The 17,822-nt window shown below is 41.9% G+C and overlaps 1 protein-coding gene across 1 annotated transcript in view; it reads left to right on the forward strand.

Annotated features, from left to right (window-relative positions):
• bmp7b (bone morphogenetic protein 7b) overlaps positions 1-17,822 on the forward strand; it is a 30,547-nt gene continuing 12,725 nt past the window's right edge. Inside the window, exons 1-2 of the mRNA XM_074681106.1 lie at positions 1-663; positions 17,026-17,218. Coding sequence (XP_074537207.1) covers positions 264-663; positions 17,026-17,218 — 593 coding nt within the window. The 5' untranslated portion in view covers positions 1-263. The remainder of the gene's footprint in view (positions 664-17,025; positions 17,219-17,822) is intronic.

A 17,822-nucleotide genomic window follows, 5' to 3' on the forward strand; every position in this document is an offset into this window, starting at 1 on the left:
TCGCTGCACTCCACTTGGAAGTTGTTGGGCACAGGTTGCGGATGAGGACGGAGGTCCGCGTTAGCAGAGTTTATATAAAGAAGAAACACTCTTCAGAGGATTCTCAAGTTGAGTTAATGTTGAATTTTGGAGCCCTTCCCTCAACATGAGGGTCCGTACTTGACTTTGGATTTTAGAAACAGGCTGCCTGTTGAACAAAGTTTGATAACCTTTGCAAGAGTTTCGGCGATTACAACTGAGCGTAATTACGCACGGCGAGCACCATGGCACCGATGCTGGACAAACGTGCTCCCGCTTTGCTTTTGGTGTGGAGCTACTGCGTCCTGGCGGATACCGCCTTCACGAACTTTACCTTGGACAACGAGTTCCACTCCAGCTTCATCCACCGTCGCTTGAAGAGCCAGGAACGCAGAGAGATGCAGCGCGAGATCCTGTCGATCCTGGGGCTGCCGCACCGGCCGCGACCCCACCTCCACGGCAAGCACAACGCTGCGCCGATGTTTATGTTGGACTTGTATAACGCCATGTCCATAGAGGGGGACGAGGATAGATATTCCTACCCGTACAAGCCCGTGTTCACCACCCAGGGGCCCCCAATAGCCAGCCTGCAAGACAACAACTTCTTGAACGATGCAGACATGGTCATGAGCTTTGTCAATTTAGGTAGGTCAATTTTTTTTAAATCTCATTTGGAAAAGCACAAACTACCTAAAACACTTCTTTATATTCTACTGTTTGTCTTTTTGCACCGTTAACATGCTAGTTAGTCTCAGTTCTGTTGAAGACAGTGTCTGGATTGTCTGATTTACAATGTCAGAGCATGGTGAATTTGGGTAATATTCTAGCAGAAAGAGACATTGAAGGTCTTTAAAGCAAACTCTTTAAAAGTTATGCACTCTTCTTTCACGAGGTTTTATTCTGAAGTTTCTGCAGCCACTTTTAAGAGATCATCTGCTGGCATCTAGATCCTGTTATTAACTATCAAAGCTTAATTGGCTGAAATAATTTTTTCGAATTTGAATGCAACATGACACTGGATGCAATTCATGTCTGGTTTTTAGGACCTATCCTGAATATTTCAGATGTAGACTTTTCAGTGACAGTCAGTTGTGATGGCTTTCAATCTTGAGGAGCAGCATGTGTATTTCCCCAGTGCTATACACATGTACAGGAGACCAGCACGTCAACCATGTTTACAAAGAAATTGCTGCTGTTTTCCAGCCAATGCTTGGAGTGTCACATTCCAGTGTCCCACTCTGTTAAACAGCTGTGCAACCAGCTAATGTTCAGGTGCTGCGCTGTGGATGATGATGGAGGCAGCCAGCAGATAATATGTCAACCATGTGTTATCTAAAGAATGAGTAAGTCAACAGCAGACTGGGTTCAAAGTGCACTGGGTCCTCCCTGCACTCTAATCTGGAGACATCCCTGTAGACGCTCAGATTACAGAATGGTCCAGTCAATACTGATCCAAAATCAGTAAAGTTAGCGTAAGTTGATCCCACAGTGACTCATGATGGGATTTGGTTGCACCTTAATCTAGTACTTTGGTTTTGATTGTTGGATGTTGCTTCTGGACCAGATGCTTATCTTATCAGAATGTTTGCAGGAATTTAACACTCCTGGAATTTTTTATTGCTGTCAGGAATAGTGAGAGGTTGTTAAATGCAAATAATCTCAACAGTTACAGGTGTTGTCCGATTTATTGACAGATAAACCCATCATTATATTTCAATTTGTACTCACAGCAAATGTCCCACTTACCTCCCAGCTGGGTTATTCTGCTTTATCAACCTTTGACATCATTTTGCACAAAATGCAGAGCTAATTCTAGAGTTCTAGTGTTTGCAAAACACCAGATATTTTTGTGAAATTCTGCAAGAAGTTGGAAGTTTACACTGAATCCTGGAAAGATCATTGTTGGAGCAACTTGGCAGGAGAGAGGGAGGTGACACTGGCTTCTCCACTGCACTGTGTAATTACTGTGGAAGCTGCTGCATTGTGACTATTTTTGACAGGCCGTGACACAGATGGATTTGACCGCAGACTCTCGCAAAGTCGAAGGCCTCGTGAAGTCCACGGCCGAAGCCGCACGCAGCCAAGGAGAGAGCTTTGAGAGAGATGATCAGGACTGTGGATGATGCTTAAAGCAGGCCGAAAATAAACAAAGATGGGCCACATCAGCGAGAGAGAACATTTTTTATCTAATTTATTAGACAGATCATGGAAAGACAGTCACACTGCCTTGCTGCGGTCTTGTGGGTAATACAATTACTGGTGGCGTTTATCCAGGTTGAGTCTTCCTCACTGGTCCTGTTCAGAGTTTCCATGTATTTTCTTCTTTGGTTATTAAAATCAGCATTTGTGCTTGAATTATGTGAGCAATCGGCCACATGTTGAATGCAAGGAAATGTACGACAGTCGAATATGTGTCCAGGCTCTTTGATTCGAAACAGACAATATGCTGCTTCATCATCCTTCACGTGACAGAGAAAGACAGAGAGAAATAAGTGATGGCTATCAAAAGGATTGACTATTTCCTCTCTAAATTCCGTCCTGTCCACATTTTGCTCATTGTGGGTTTGTTTTCTTATTTAGCTTGTCTGAGAGTGGCTTTTATTTAAAAGTCTGTCCCTCAAAGCTCTGCATGTCTCCAGAACTACCGTGCCAAGGTGCATTAGTCAGACTCTGTTGACTGGTTACTGCTTCCTGAGAGAAGCTGTTTTCCTGCACTGGTTTTTATTTTTATTTACAACCATAACCAAACATTCTGGAAAGATCATGACTGATTTTCTTCTGTAAGCCACAGAGCTACAATAGTAGCACTCAAACAAGCTTTCACTATCTCTTCCTTTTCCTTCCTGGTTGCCACTCAGGGGAGCTCACACACTTTTTTTTTTCTGTCAGCTGGTGTGAGTGAGTGTGACTCGAGTGCAGCCAGCCAGGACAGGCGGGCGTGGGCTTTGGGACAGACCCCAGGTCAGGGACGTCCTCTCACTGAGTCACTGCTTTTTTGAAAGCCCAGCTGTGTAAATGGCTTACGGCATACATGCAGAATGTACACGTAACACACGTCACCCAGGCACTGGGTGTGTGCCGGACATGCCACGATAACACGCCAGCAAGTGAACGCAGCACACACATTCATGTCTCTAGAGGTGGCAACAAAAGAGTGATGGAATAAGAACACACAGAAAGTAATAAGATGTGTTGTTCTATGTGAAACCTGCCAACGCTAACAGGAAACTCTAAATCTGGCTATCTTTCTCCTCACACATATAGAAATAACTGGTACTTTGTCATAATTATTCCATGTTGTCCCAGCGGTCTCTGGCAGCATTAGCCCTCAGCCACCACAAATTAAAGCATTTCCCCTCCAACAAACCACAGCTTCCAGGACTTTCAGCCACTTCTTAAACTTGAGCCGAGTATTAATTCAGCTGACTTCATGTCAGGCTCTCACACAGGCTGGTCACACTGCAGTCACATGAACAAACACATAATAGCCAGTGTTAAATGTCCATTCACACCTCTCAGACCACAGGAAAGGACTGTGACTTTGGCCTCTGCTATTTGCATCCTGGATGACTGAAACAGTAGCAACATCATCACCTGAGTTTGTTTGTGTGGGTGGAGGGGTTTACAGTCTTTTATAGTCTTTTACTGTAAAATGTTATCATGAGGTGTGTTAGTCACAGTTTCCCTCTTTCCTGTACTGTCATGCAGTCACTGTTCTGAATAACATAGCCTTAGGTGAGTGTGTGTGTGTGTGTGACCTTTTAAGCATCTGAAATATCACCAGATGTCTCTTTTTAAAGACTCAAAACTGATAAAGTTGGCTGTGAAAGTTTTTCTCTTACAAATAGGGAGACTTGGTCCTGTGTTACACAAAACAACAACTGTTTATTGCTTTTTAGTTAAGCTATAAGAGAATTTCCTATTCTTTTGCATAGATGTGCCTTAGTACAAATCAGTATCATCATAACATCGCCAAACTTGAAACTTAAATGAGTGTTTTCATCTTGTTTCTCATAAAAAAATCCTAATTAAGCTTTAAGCCACCTTTACATGTCATGTTCAGGAAGTGATCTTCTTTCAGGATACAAGATGAGAACTTTCCTTTAGGTATCAAAATATTTACTTGAGAAACCATCTGAAACTGTGAATCTTTTCTTCCCCACTGGCATTTTTTATCCATTAAAAGCAATTCAGGTCTAACTTTAGCTATCCTATCCTTATTTATAAGTCTATTTTCAATCTGCTTCCCTCATATCATCTCCACTTTAATCAAGTAGAAGAGTACATCAACTCTACTTTTTGATTCCAGGACCTTTTCTTCCTGTCTTTTTTTAAAGGTCAGAGCTGAGATAGATGAAAAGGCTGTAAATCTATGGCTCCTTTTACTTGGAATGAGCCACAAAAAGAGCTAAAGCTAAATGAACTTGTTTCAAAGAGGGAGTTTAAGCTGATGTCGAACAGGCGTTCTGCCTGATGTGCTTACAATTTTGGTCGACTTAGATAAACGGATTCTGCTGATTTGGTCAGGAAACTCTTGAAAAAAAGAGTTTTTAATCCCAATAAGTTATTTTCTAGTTAGATAAAGATAGAATTAGAAAGTAAGTTCCTCATGTGTCCAGTTGAGGTAGGCCGCAGACCATAGACTGTATAATACATTGCCGTAGCCTTGTAGTGCAAAAAAAACATTTTTTGTTCAAGGCTGTAAAAATCTAATTTCTGTTCTGTGGCTTAGCTTGTATGTGGTTTCAAGAACTTCCGGTGCCAGCCTCAAGTGGACACTTTAAAAATTGCAGATTTTAACACTTGCTGTGCATCGTCTCATATATTTAGACCGGAGGTTGCCGCTTGACATGGACACAAAGTCACAGATGGCTCATGAGACTAAGGTTATGAGTTGGCATAAGCAGGGGTACAAATCAGAAAAATGAGTTCCTGAGTTAAGAGGCAAAACCTGACTTAGTGATGTGACGTTGTATTCCTCATCAACATAGCTGGCAGACAAAGTTTTGTCATATCTAGGAAACTTCTCATTAATTCACTTATTTACATCATCTTAGCTCTTATTACTGAGACATTCAAGTTATCTTCTTCAAATTATCTGAGTCTAATGAATTAAGTCGAATGAGGTATTGTTCTCATGCCCAATGACCCTAAACAGGATAAGCAGAAAAGATAACAGATGGATGAAGACATTTTTACCTCCGCCAAGGTTATGTTTTTGGAAGAGTTTGTTTGTTTGTCTATGAACAACATAACTCAAAAACTAACTAACCAATCCTGATTAAATTTTCAGTAAATGTTCAAAATGTGATAAGGAAAGAGTGAATGCATTTTGGAGGTGATCCGAAACACTGTCTGGATCCAGGATTTTTTTAAAGGACTCTTTATTGTTGTGAGATAGGGCCATTTTCACCTATGTGTATATAACTCCACGATAAATGTTTGGATTGCTTTGTAAAACAATACATTACAAGGTCACGATAATTTGATAGATGTACAAGTACGATCCAGATCCTGGCAACATTCTGGAAACTAAGATCCGGGTCATAATTTTCAACACTGTCAGGTAACAAATTATCGTACAAACCTGCAACTAACACCAAATTGTAGCAGACAGTCTGCTAAAATGGAGTATAACATTAATGTGTTGCGTCACAATCATAATATGCTTGGCAGAGGTCTGCGCTCTCTGAATGCTTTTCTAGTTTTTACTGTAGTAGAAATAAAATAAAGCACATGCCTAGATCTGAGTTTTATTCAGTATAGGTTTGGGATGTAGATTTCTTCACAGGTCTGCCTCTGTGTAACATCATTGCCATATGTCTGCACACTCTCAAGGAGTTGCTGTTGTAAAATAAAAGCATCCAAAAAGAACAAATATATCAGGTCTTAAAAACAAAAGCGCTACCAAAGGCACATTTAATTGCTCAGTGCTCTGCTGCTGTTAATCTGCACCAGATGTGAAAGTAAACAGAGTTAAAATGTTGTAAACAGAAATCCACATCTTTCTCTTCCTCCTATTTCAGCAAATGCAGCGTTTAAATAGCCTGACCCAATTCAAGCCGCCATGTTGTACGTAGCGAGCACTTTAATTGAGTCATATTGAAGCATTGCTCTGTGTTTAAGCAGTCAGTTAAAGCTGTGATCAGAGGAGGGATCGCATAGACTCAGAAGAGTGAGTCAGTGCACCAGCAGGTAATTATCCTCTGCGTTACCAGGGTGACCTGACGGGGCACCACCTGGCCCTCTACCCGTTCACAGCCCTGCGTCTACTCCCACAGGAGCTGCCTGCCACACAGTCGTCTGCCAGCTCTCTCTGCTTTATAGAACGTGTTAATACCGAGGTAATAGGGAGCAGAGAGAGGAAGAAATGTGTAACTGGTCAATTAGTTTGGGTTTATTAGGGAGTTTGGCGTGTCACACTCACCGCTGCAGTTGTGTCACACTACAGTCACACCAGAGGCACGCAGGGTGAGTTTTATGGCCGATAGCAGAGACGTTAAAGTGTCTACTTTTGTAATATCGCAGCTCAAATATCCCCCCTTCTTCTTTTTTTGAAAACATACTCGTATCTCCTGTTGCTTCTCCCCCCGCCTGTCTCTTTATTGCTCCTTGCATTCCTCTCCACAGCAGGCTCATGGTGCTGAGGCTAATACAGATGTTTTCCTGCCAAAGCAGCTGTGCAGAGAAACTTTATCTTTTCTGAGTCCAACAAGTCCCCTCACCTCGACCTCCACCATCACGTCTGGCCCTGTCTCCAATCTGTCCCGCACGCACCACCATCTGATACCAGATTTCCCTCCCTGCCCTCACAAAACCAACAGTATTGATTATCAGCGCCGGCCTCCCAGTTTTAATTAGTTAGTTATCATACGGTCTCAGAGGTGCAGTGTGGTGTTTAGTCTCCAACCTCTAGCTCTGGCCCTCGCCTCCAGAGGTTTAAACCTCCCGTGTTTCCAGACATAAAACATTTCAACACTTTCTCAAGTTCTTTAGTGTGTTTTTCCACTCCACAGCTCTCACTCTCTCTCACATACACACACTTCCTCTGGGCCTAGGACACCGCTTTCCCTCAACATCATTTCCAACTCCTCTCTAAGGAACATACTCCACTTTTTTGTCTGTCATTATGTTTTTGTTCTTTGATGCATTATTCGGTATGAGTTGCTAAATGATCCTCTGTAGTTAGAAAGGAGTATACATATACATGTTAGCACTCTTTTCTCCCTCCTATAGATTTATGTTTTCGCTTCTGTTTACGCTCCCACTGGACTAAAAGCCTGTGCATGTGTATTTATGGGCATAAATGTGTTGAAGGAACCTTTTCTTAACTAAACAGGAATGTTCCTGGAGCTAATTAGTGTTATTGAGTGCATGTTTTATTGGCTTCTCCTGAGCAGGGAGGAATGTAGCAGTTGGTACAGATAGCTCTGCTTTACTGTCAGGTAATTTCTCTTAATGTTCTCCACAGTTTGGCATACCATGGATCTGGCTTGAAATCAAGCACCTAGAGAGCTAGACCAGAGACAGAGATCCAGGAATTTATTTCATTTCAACAAACTAGTGTCTCAGAGATCACCTGTTGAACCCAGGAGTCCAGGATGATATCTGGATGCACATAGCAGAGCCCCTGTAGTCTTGGCCGGGCTCAGGCACTTGCTGGGAGAGATGATGAAACACTCTGCGGGTGGGACTTGACAATGTGGCGAGTGGTCAAAAGACCCAGATGCACTGAGCAGCGGGAGTTTTAGGTCTGTCTCAGTGATGGACCGACCTCCTTCATTGCCAGGAATGTTGGGTTCATATTAGTTCTCCTTTTTCAGACCGTCTGACTGCATATAGCTGCTATTCAATATGCATGAAACACAAAATCTTTGTAAAGAGATCAAAAGTGCGTGGAGAATAAATGACAAGCTTTCCATCCTTTCGCCACTTCTCTTTCACCTTGGTTACTTTAGTGTTTTCTTATCCGAAGTTGGCATCGCAACATTTTGCCAGTACAGATTCAACAAACTGCCAGAGTTTGACCAGTTTGACATGATTTGAGCTTTGTGACATGGGCATGGTTCTCCTGCTGGAAGATGGGTACGCTGTGATCATGAAGGGATGGACATGGTCAGTAACAATACCCAGGGAGGCTGTGGACTTCAAACCATGCTCATGGAAGTATCCCCCACACCATTACACCACCACCAGCAGCCTGAACCATTGACTAGGGCTGGGATGATATGCTTTTCTCACAATTCGATTCTATTACAATTTTTGGGGTGTTGATTCAATTTAAATTGCAATTCTAACAATTTTTACAATTTTTAATTTGCTTTTTTAACATCAGACCATGTGAAAAAGTTAAATGATGATGACAATGTCTACAGACTATATCAGAAGCCATATGTTCCCATATAATGCTTATCACGTGTGTCAGAGAGAAACATTTCACACCATGCTGGAGAAAAGTGGCAACTATTTTCCAATCATAAACAAAGAGTGAAATAAAGAATTTAATTTTGAAAAGAAGAATCATTATTTGGACAAAGAATCCCAATTTTGATTTTGTCCAAAAAAAATCCAGATATATCAATTTTTTATTTGTTCCCCCACCCCTACCATTGACACAAGGCAGTAGCTGCTTTGAGGTTGGTGGTGTTGCGCGTTCAGAGATAGTCTTCTTCATACCTTGGTTGCATTGAGCTGTTATTTGAGTTGTTATCGCCTTTCTATCATCTTGAACCAGTCTGCCCATTCTTCTCTGACCTCTGGCATCAACATGGCATTTTCTCTCAGAGAACTGCCGGTCTCTGGATATTTTCTCCTTTTTGGATTGTTCCCCGTAGATCACCGTAGATCATAGATGTGGTTGTAGATCAGAAGTTAGACAAATACCCAGACCAGCCTGTCTGGCACCAACAACCACATTTAACCCTTTCAACCCTTTCTTCTTCATTCAGATGCTTGGTTTGAACTTCAGCAGGTCATCTTCACTGCGTCTCCTCGCCATTTCCATATCGATTCAGCAAATCCTCTGCATTGATTCACCTCCTGGCAGAAGGGGGGCGGGGGGCTGTGTGTAATATTTACGTCATATGGATGAGGCTGCACAAGACCAAACAACAACAAAATGGCAGCCAAAGTGGCAGCAGTGTAAAGCCAACTCCTCCAGCTTTAAAGTCTGATGTTTGAGTTGTTTAACTGCTCCAAAATGTGAGGTGACTAGAGATGGGAACCTTTCACATTTGAAGCAATACAGTACCAATGCCTGGTACCTGGCAATCAGTATCGGTACTCAAGGGTATCAATTTTTGGTACTTTTGTGTATGTTTATTGGGTAAGAAATATTATTTTTTTAATAGTATAATCTCAAAGTTTTCCAATGTAACATATTTATTTGTCCCTATATAAACTTGCAATGCTGTGTTCATGTCCAGCGTGAAAAATCACCTGCTCTTCCACTCCTTCACAGTCACAAGGATGCGTTTAGGTACCTGAATATGGTAACTTTTGATTTAATGTGAATCAGTACTCGGCACTGTTGTCAGAATTCGGTCAGTACCTATAAAAGTACCTAATTTTGTACCCATTCCTAGAGGTGATATACCACATACGTTCACATGGGGCCTTAAAAACCTAAAAATTTAAATCAATACCGAATCAAATCAATATTGGATCAAATCAATATTGAATCGCAACCTAAAGAATTGAAATTGAGTCGAATCGTGAGGTTCTTAGCAATACTCAGCCCTAACGTCTACATGCTGAACTGCTGCAGAGTTGCTGTCATGTGATTGGCTGATTAGATATTTGGGTTAATGAGCAGTTGAGTACTTAATAAAGTGGCCAGTGAGTGTACCCTCCTACATCTCATTGACGGCAAAGACTAAGAGAAAAAGCAGCTCGAGATCCAGGGACCACCTGTTCAGCTGCTGCAAAAACAAACACAGCACTCTCTGCTGGGCACCAGGGCACACCTGAGAGTAAGGAGGTGAGAGGAGAAGCAAAGGAGAGAGCAGAGAAAAGGATAAAAGTGGAGAAAAGGTGGATCATGAATGAATAGCGTGCCGTCACTGTCTTGGATCCCTTGTGGGTAAATGTAGTTGCTGTAGAGCATTTGTGTGAGGATAGCTAGTAAAACACAGTTTCAGAGCCACCTACCCTGCCCAGTCACCAGCTGGACTGTGTGATGTGTGTGTTAGCGGAAGCCAGTAATACTGAACAGATTCTTCACCAGACCCTGACAGCCAAATCAAAGCCCGTAAAACCCGAGCCTCACCAGTACCAAAGAGCGTTTATGATACGTGATGACATTTTGCGTCTGTGCAGCGTGGAGTTCAAACTTCATGTGGCAGCTTTCTATTTATTTAGGCAAGTGTGCAGCTGTGTTTCCTCCATAGCTCTTTAGTTTATTTTGAATAGCAAAAGGCTTTAATTAAGGAAAATAAACAACAAGCTGTTAAGATCAGAGTGCCAATGTGCCCGTCATGTGTGCGTAAGATGCTGAGAGGAAATTATAAAAGTTTTATGGAGACACCGTGTAGACATGTGTGTGTCCTTTAGGGCCAATGAGTGTATTGTATGTGAATTTTCCTGAGGTCTATAATAAGAGGCGGCTGGGCTGGTCGGGGAGGGTGTGGCCCCTGCCGCCACAAAATTAAAGAACATAAAAGCAAAGGGAAGAGGGGAAGAATGAGTGGGGGAACTGAACGGCTGTGGTTCCACGTCTCGAAGTTGTTTTATCCTGAGGAAGTGCAGATGGTTGCCGTGGTATTGGTGCACTAAGATCCCTCACAGCTTCGCACAGATCTGCTTGGCTTCATCCCCATCTCTCAACACATTATGTCACTCAGCACAACAATAGAGGCTGAGGATTTAGGATGTGGTTTCTTTGTTGTCACCGTTTCTTTTCAGCAAGGTTCAATCTTCTGACAGATCTCTGAGGGAAGATGATGAAGTCCCGTTTCCGAGATGACTCAATTTGTCCCGCAGGCGCTTTAGTCACTGTCGTGTGTGGGCTCTTTAGAGTCACCAGTTTGAGATGTAGTAAAACAGAGGCTTATTCAAATATAAAGACAAAGCAAAATCCAAAACAACATGTGGGGTGTTTTTTGTTATCAAGCTCATTGTTATGAGCAAGAAGCAAAAACTGATTTTCAGTTTCCTTTAGCTTATAAAAAAAAGACTTTGAAGAGAAATTTTTTATCTAAATCACTGAAAAACCTTCTTCAATAGACAAGTGAAGAAGAGAGGAAGCAGCTTATCAGTGCCAAAGCTGGGTCTCCCTGGGTCAAAAAAAAGAGTATCTTTAATGTTCAGCTTTTATTATGTTGTGTAATTCTGAAAGTTGAAGAAACAACCTGTGCATTAAAAAAACCCTCAATGCATCCAAACTTTCATGTCTTACTTTGGTTTCTTGAGCACTAGTGAAGATAACAGCTAAAATGTGTTAACCAACACATCCAGGTCTCTCATTCAAATTCCTCCCCAAAAAGCAAAAAACAGAAACAAGTCTACCTTCATTTAACATTTACAGCTTCTATTGGGTGTGATTTTAGACTGTAGAAAAATGGATGTCTTCTTGCTCGGCTCGAGGTGCTCCCCCTGGTGGCTGGCTGCAGTTTAGGTTAAAAAAATCAGTCTCCCCAGCCATTTCAGATGGCTTGAGGTCAAACTTTAAAAAAGTAACATACCTCCTAGAAATGTTTCTCACATCCAGTTGTTGTGGTGATTTGAAGATATTATTTGGCTGCCCTGTGTTCAAGTTCTGTTCATTGAAAAGTTTCATTTTCATTAGTTATAAGAGGTTGAAAACGAGGCCTTGCGTCACCTTTAACGGTGATTGACAGCTGCCGTTGTGTATTTTGGGGGGGAATGTAAAATAGGTCAAGAGAGAGTCAAAAAGAGATTAGACTCTTGAAAGAAAAATATACATATTATTTTTGTCACCGGACTACACTAAGATTCTCTCAGAGTCCCTCATTGCCTCTACTGCGCAGACTCTGGCCGCCAACGGCGACGTCTTTGACAGAGGTCTTTTGGCTTCAAAACCGTACACTGGTAAATGGCGGGCCACACTGTTCTGTCTATATACAGTCAATGGGTGTGATACCTGCTGAAGTTTGTAAAAAAATGTCAAAACTCTGTCGATTCAATGAGCTATGTTTGATGAAATAAGAGCCAAAGAAAGACACCACAGTCAGATTCATTCCTGTTAGTTTCAGGCTGTTGGAGTATAAATCTCTGCTACATGATGCCCATTGAAGCATGAGGTGGAACCCAGCCCTGCAGTTTATTGGTGCAGGGTGAGCATGTTTAAAGGCCGCAGTGAGAGGGAAAAAGAGAGAAAGAGACGGAGGTCAGCAGAGCTGCTGCGAGTTAATCTGAGACCTCTTGATTGCCTTCCGGCTGGTAAAACCCAGAAAAGTTCGGTTTGACCACAAGTCTTAAATGTAAAGACTGCTTTTCCTGTGGTTGCTGTTTCCAAACACACACACACACATGCACGCACGTAGCCTCTAAGGCAAGTGTGTGCGCGCTGGGTCGTGCGCACACACGGTTAATGATCGTTAAACTTGAGTAAGTTATTGCATGAAACTCCGCTGACCCTTTCCCAGGGAGTCAGCGCTGTCAGGCTCCACAGCAGTACAAATACATCACACAGGCATGATGTCATCGATGGTCGCTAGCGGGCAGGATGTTTCCTAACGTGGTAATCGGCCTACTGTGGGTAGTCACCCCGTACCCACGGGATCAAGCCCTCTTTACTCTTTACAATATAAACATCTTGAGCAATCTGCCTGTCTCTGCTTTATGCTTACGGAAACTCTGACTTACTTGTTCCCAGTCCTCTTGTTAAAACATTGTTGAAGTAAGAGCAACAACAAGAAGGAAAGAAACAGGTCGTTATGGTGCCTAATCAAACAAATGGTTCTATGAAGTATTTTAGTTTTTACAGTCATTCTTAACAACTTCCAGGTTCTTTTCATAAAATGATCCAAACCTGTTTTAATCCACCAAAGTCTGAGCTGTTGTTAGATTCTGGGGTTAGGAGTTATTGGGCTCCCAGAAGAGGATAATGGTGATAATCATGGAGCAGTTATCTCAGGGGAACTGAAGGTGGGACAGGAGGGGAGAGGAAGGGAGCTTAAGCCGTCCGTTTGGAGAAGTGAGAGCAGTGCAAAGGGTGAGATCCACCTCCTGCAGAGCAGCGGAAGCGCGCAAGGTGTGAGGGTGGCTGACAGACGCTTGGGCTAATGTGAGCTGTCAGATTTGTCCGCTGCTGCTCCGGAGCTGGAGGTGTCGGGGAAGTGTCTTAGGTCTACAGGCCTAGTGGGGGGGAGGTGGAAAAGAGAGGGGAAGAAAAGAAGGGCATGCAAAACAAAATAGAAATTGGGGCTGTCACAATATCAGATTTCCAGGTCGTGGTGCTGTTAATGGGGCTAAAACAGTCACAATTATTTTTTTAATATTTACGGAAAACTTCTAAAAAAAAATCCACATTGTCTGTCAGATTGAGGTCAAGGGAAGAGTGACGCAATGGAATTACTTTGTCATCAGCACTTTCTATTAGTGTTCAAAGTTTATCTGCCCCGCCAGCGCTGGGAAAGAAACTGGTCCACAAACACCCTCTTTTTTGAACATTTATGGTGTTTGCAAGTCCACACCCGAAGTAGCAAGCTACATAGGAAGGAAGCCATTCCAAAATATGCTAACAGGGTGTTGATACAGTTGTATCTTCTTGTTGCTGGTTCACAGTCTGAAGTCTTTACCATCTTCATCACCCTAATGTCTGTGATGTGCTCTGCTGTGCACGTGTGCCTACATGAGTCCATGATGTGGTATCACAGTGCATCATCAGCAGCAAATCAGATGCAGAACAAATGATTGAAGCAGTGCTTTCTGTACGTTTGTGTGCATGTGAACAGCCCTGCATCTCTAATTATGGATTACAGAAACCCATAATGATCGTGTTACCGTGCTGTGACGCACAAGACTATTCGCTTCAATACTTTGTGATCATTGTTCGTGTCTATGTGTGCGTGTGAGGAGCAGAACTTGTGCAGCATGGAAGGGTGTGTTCGTCATGTTTGTGGTGTGTGTATGTTTGCGACACAGGTGGGGCGATGGCTACTCACTTCCTCCCACAGGAAGTCATAAATGCACTGCTTGGCTTCGACTGTACTTCTTCCCCTCGTCTAATGACTGCCATACTGCTGTAATGACCTGTAAGAGAAAGACAACAAACAACAGTAGAACCAAAGCAGAGTTAAACATCTCACTTCAAAGCTTCAAGCTTCTCAACAGCAGGAGAAAAAAATATCCATGAGTAGAAATGCAAAGAAATGAGAAATACTACATGTGGGCAGCATCCAGCTGTTCTGTCAGGCAGAGATAAAGAGCTCTTACAGTGAAGGGGCGGCTGCTCTGGAGGCTAAAGAACAGATCTGGCCTTTTTCCTCTGAGGGAGTGCACCTGCACTGAGCTGCAAGAGGAAAAAGAGGAGGAGGAGGAGGGAGGTGTGGTGTGGTGTGGTGAAGGAATAAGCACACCTTGAAGCAAAAAGATAGAACAGAGAAAATGTAAGAGAGAGGAAGTCCAGCGTTCTCAGGATGGATATTAAAATACAAATGGTATCCCTCACTTTGCTTTATTGTATATAAAGTTACATTTGAAGAGAAAAGGGGACAAACAGGGGAACTAAGTCTGACATACAGTTCCAGTAAACAGTACTTCCATACCTCTTGTTTGAGATAAAAAGTAATGAGGCAAGAATTTTTTTTTACTGACAGTCACTTGAGATGTAAAGTTTAGTTCTTTAGATTTCACACTTTTAAAAGGAGAATCCACTCAATTAGAGAGGGGGTATCGTGCTTTCCCATATTTTAACTATAGATATAAATTAATAATGTTGGATGTCCTTACAAAGCATGTGCAAATTTTCAAACAGCTCTGTATTCGTATGTTGCAGAAATCCCAGAATCTGTCTTTAAACTGCATAAAAAAGTCTGTTCTCAAAAAAGCACAAGATCTACTCCTTAATTGTGTATGACACTTTAGAGGTGTGTGGTGGGTCTCAAACATCTAGGCCTGCCAATAGCTCTGCCCTGGACAGGCCTTCAGAGGTCTGGCCAATCAGATGGAAGTGGGTTTATGGATCCGTGAGTCTTAAAGAGACATCAGCTAAAACAAAGCATGAAATGATGATTTTCTAGATCATCAGTGAGATTAAAAAATATATTTTTAGCTCTAAACCATGTAAAGATACTAAGAGGGTACCAAAGGGACAGTATAAAGGTTTAAAGAAGCACATTACTCCCTCTTAAAGTCAGAATCTGCAGGTGTAGTTAAGAACAACAAAAGGAGCCCCTGTTAGCTCAAGATGTTGGTTTGATTGAACTTTGACTCCATCAATTTAGATGTTAGCCTACACTGGGCTACGGTCAACAGAGAGCAGGGCTGCCCTCATTAAAAAAAAAATCAGTTCTTTTCTTTAGTCTTCTCATAACAGTAGTCAAAGCACAGTAGTACCTTTGTATTATATTAAGTAACTGTGTTAGGAGAGATTTGAATAAGACAGGGTGGAGGAGGAGCAAGGCCAATGGAAAGACTCCTCCAGGGTAAGACTAGAAACAGAGCTGAGGAGGACAAAGAGGCAGGTGTGCAGTGAAAGAACTGACATTGTACGAGCTGTTTAGTGGAAAACACACACAACATTACATCATGGCACACACAGCTGATATCGAGCAAGTATGCTGCAGTTCAATGCTACGGTTCATGGTTGTGTGCCTGTAAATCTGATCACAGTAGCAGCTTTAGCTTTACTTTCCTAAATTACCAGTTTGAAAAACTTAAGCATGACATTAAACATTACACCTGTTGGCATGCTAACTTTTGGATGCTGCATAACAGCATGCTAGCTCAATCCACTTGTGAGCCTTCAGCTGCTACTGGAGAGTTGATTTATTCATGTTGTGTATTGGAATCACAAGATATAAAAATGTCATACACTTGATTACAATTAAATGAAAATAATGGTCTATGAATGCTGACATCTTCATTTTTTTGTTGTTCTGCCTTCACTAAAGCCTCAAAACAAATCATAATCTGGTTCTTATCAAAGAGTACTTTTACTATTCATAATTTGAAATTGAAAACATTTTTGCCCTCAAAGACCTGGACCTAAATGAACGATGGAAATTGTGTTTGAGCCCTTTTGCATCTGTTGGTAAATAAATAACATCATCTTTCAGAAACCAGAGCTAATATGCAGAGAAAGACAATGCTCAAACCCATAACGTGTATTTGTATATGAAGTGATGAGTGTTCTTGTGGGGGGTCTGTCTGACGGTTGATAAAGGTGCAAGAAGAGCCAGGAGATGATGAGAGACAAGGCGCTGACCCCTGGGACGCCCTGCTGGCACGCCCTGCTGGCACATGAGAGGAGCAGGGTCAAGGGGGCCATGTCTTAGGGGTGCAGTGGGGGGTTGAAGGCTCGGATGTAGGGTCGAGAGTGAGGAGGGTATACCAAACATGAAGCCTTGGCTCATGAAAACCAGATGAAGGGCAGACACAACGACTCTCTGGGGCTCTGAGAGGGAATGAGCGAGAAGAAAGGAACTCGTAAAGCTGTCAGAGTCCGCCTGCATCTCTCTATCATTGGCTGTGTGTGCGCCAGATGCATTGCTGCTGGTGTTATCCCTCATCAATGTTTCAGTCTTCAGCCAACATGTGTACAGCATATCTATGGATAGTTTTATCAGAGTCTGATGGTCTACGTCAGCTTCATGCTAACGACAAGATATGATGAACGACAGAGGAAAAGTAAACTGTAGTGAATCAGAGATGAGATATGTCTTTAATACCACACAAACTTTTAGAGATTTCAGTCTCTGTGAGCTAATTTTGTATCCCTGCTGCTAAAGATGGGTTGCCATGAAGAGGTATTACTCTCTGCAGACATAAAATCCTGAAGATGATATATTTTAACTCTTCTTTTTTTATCTTTTACTTTTACAGTGGAACATGATAAGGAATTCCTTCCAGTGCGGCGGCATCACAAAGAGTTCAGATTCGACCTATCACGAATCCCAGAGGGCGAGGCGGTGACTGCGGCTGAGTTTCGTATTTATAAAGACTTCATCCATGAACGTTATGAGAACGAGACTTTCCGCATCAGCGTCTACCAGGTGCTGGAGGAGCACTCTGATAGGTAAGCACAGGTTTATGGTGAGTTGCGGAAGAGTAAGGAAAATTTCTACAAATATTTATACTTTATAAATGTTTCTTGTTTGCACTGACTGTCTGAAATAAATAATATAGCCAGTAAACATAATATCAGTAATATCACTTGCTGACAGTCAGTCAATGTGTGCAAGGAATTTGTCTTAATGTGTTGGTGCTAACAATTAACAAGAAAAATAATGAAAATGCAAGGTAGAATCTAAAAAAGTTATATAAAATATGCAAATATACAAAAGTATATAAAGAAAAAATGGAAAAAATAAAATAAAATAGAATAAAACAAAAAATTAGGAATATTTACAGAAAAATGAAATAACAACTATGATGAGAAACAGAGGATGCAAGGTGCAACTGGAGCTGTGTAATTTAAAGTTCAGCGGGGGGTTAATGTGTTGTGTGTTTTTTTTCAGGTTTCAAGCTTTAACAGACTTTGAGTTTAATTTTTTAATATAAATGTAAAGATTGTAAAAATTTCGAATTTCGAATAGGAATAGGATAGCTGATATCAGTTTACTACATGTCCAATCTTGTCTATTCTGTCTGTTTGTCATGTCCTTTCTCAGCTTGACAAC

This window comes from Halichoeres trimaculatus, unplaced genomic scaffold, assembly GCF_033239565.1.
Source record: "Halichoeres trimaculatus isolate MK-OKI-2021-1 unplaced genomic scaffold, fHalTri1.1 fHalTri1_scaffold_11, whole genome shotgun sequence".
NCBI lineage: Eukaryota > Metazoa > Chordata > Actinopteri > Labriformes > Labridae > Halichoeres > Halichoeres trimaculatus.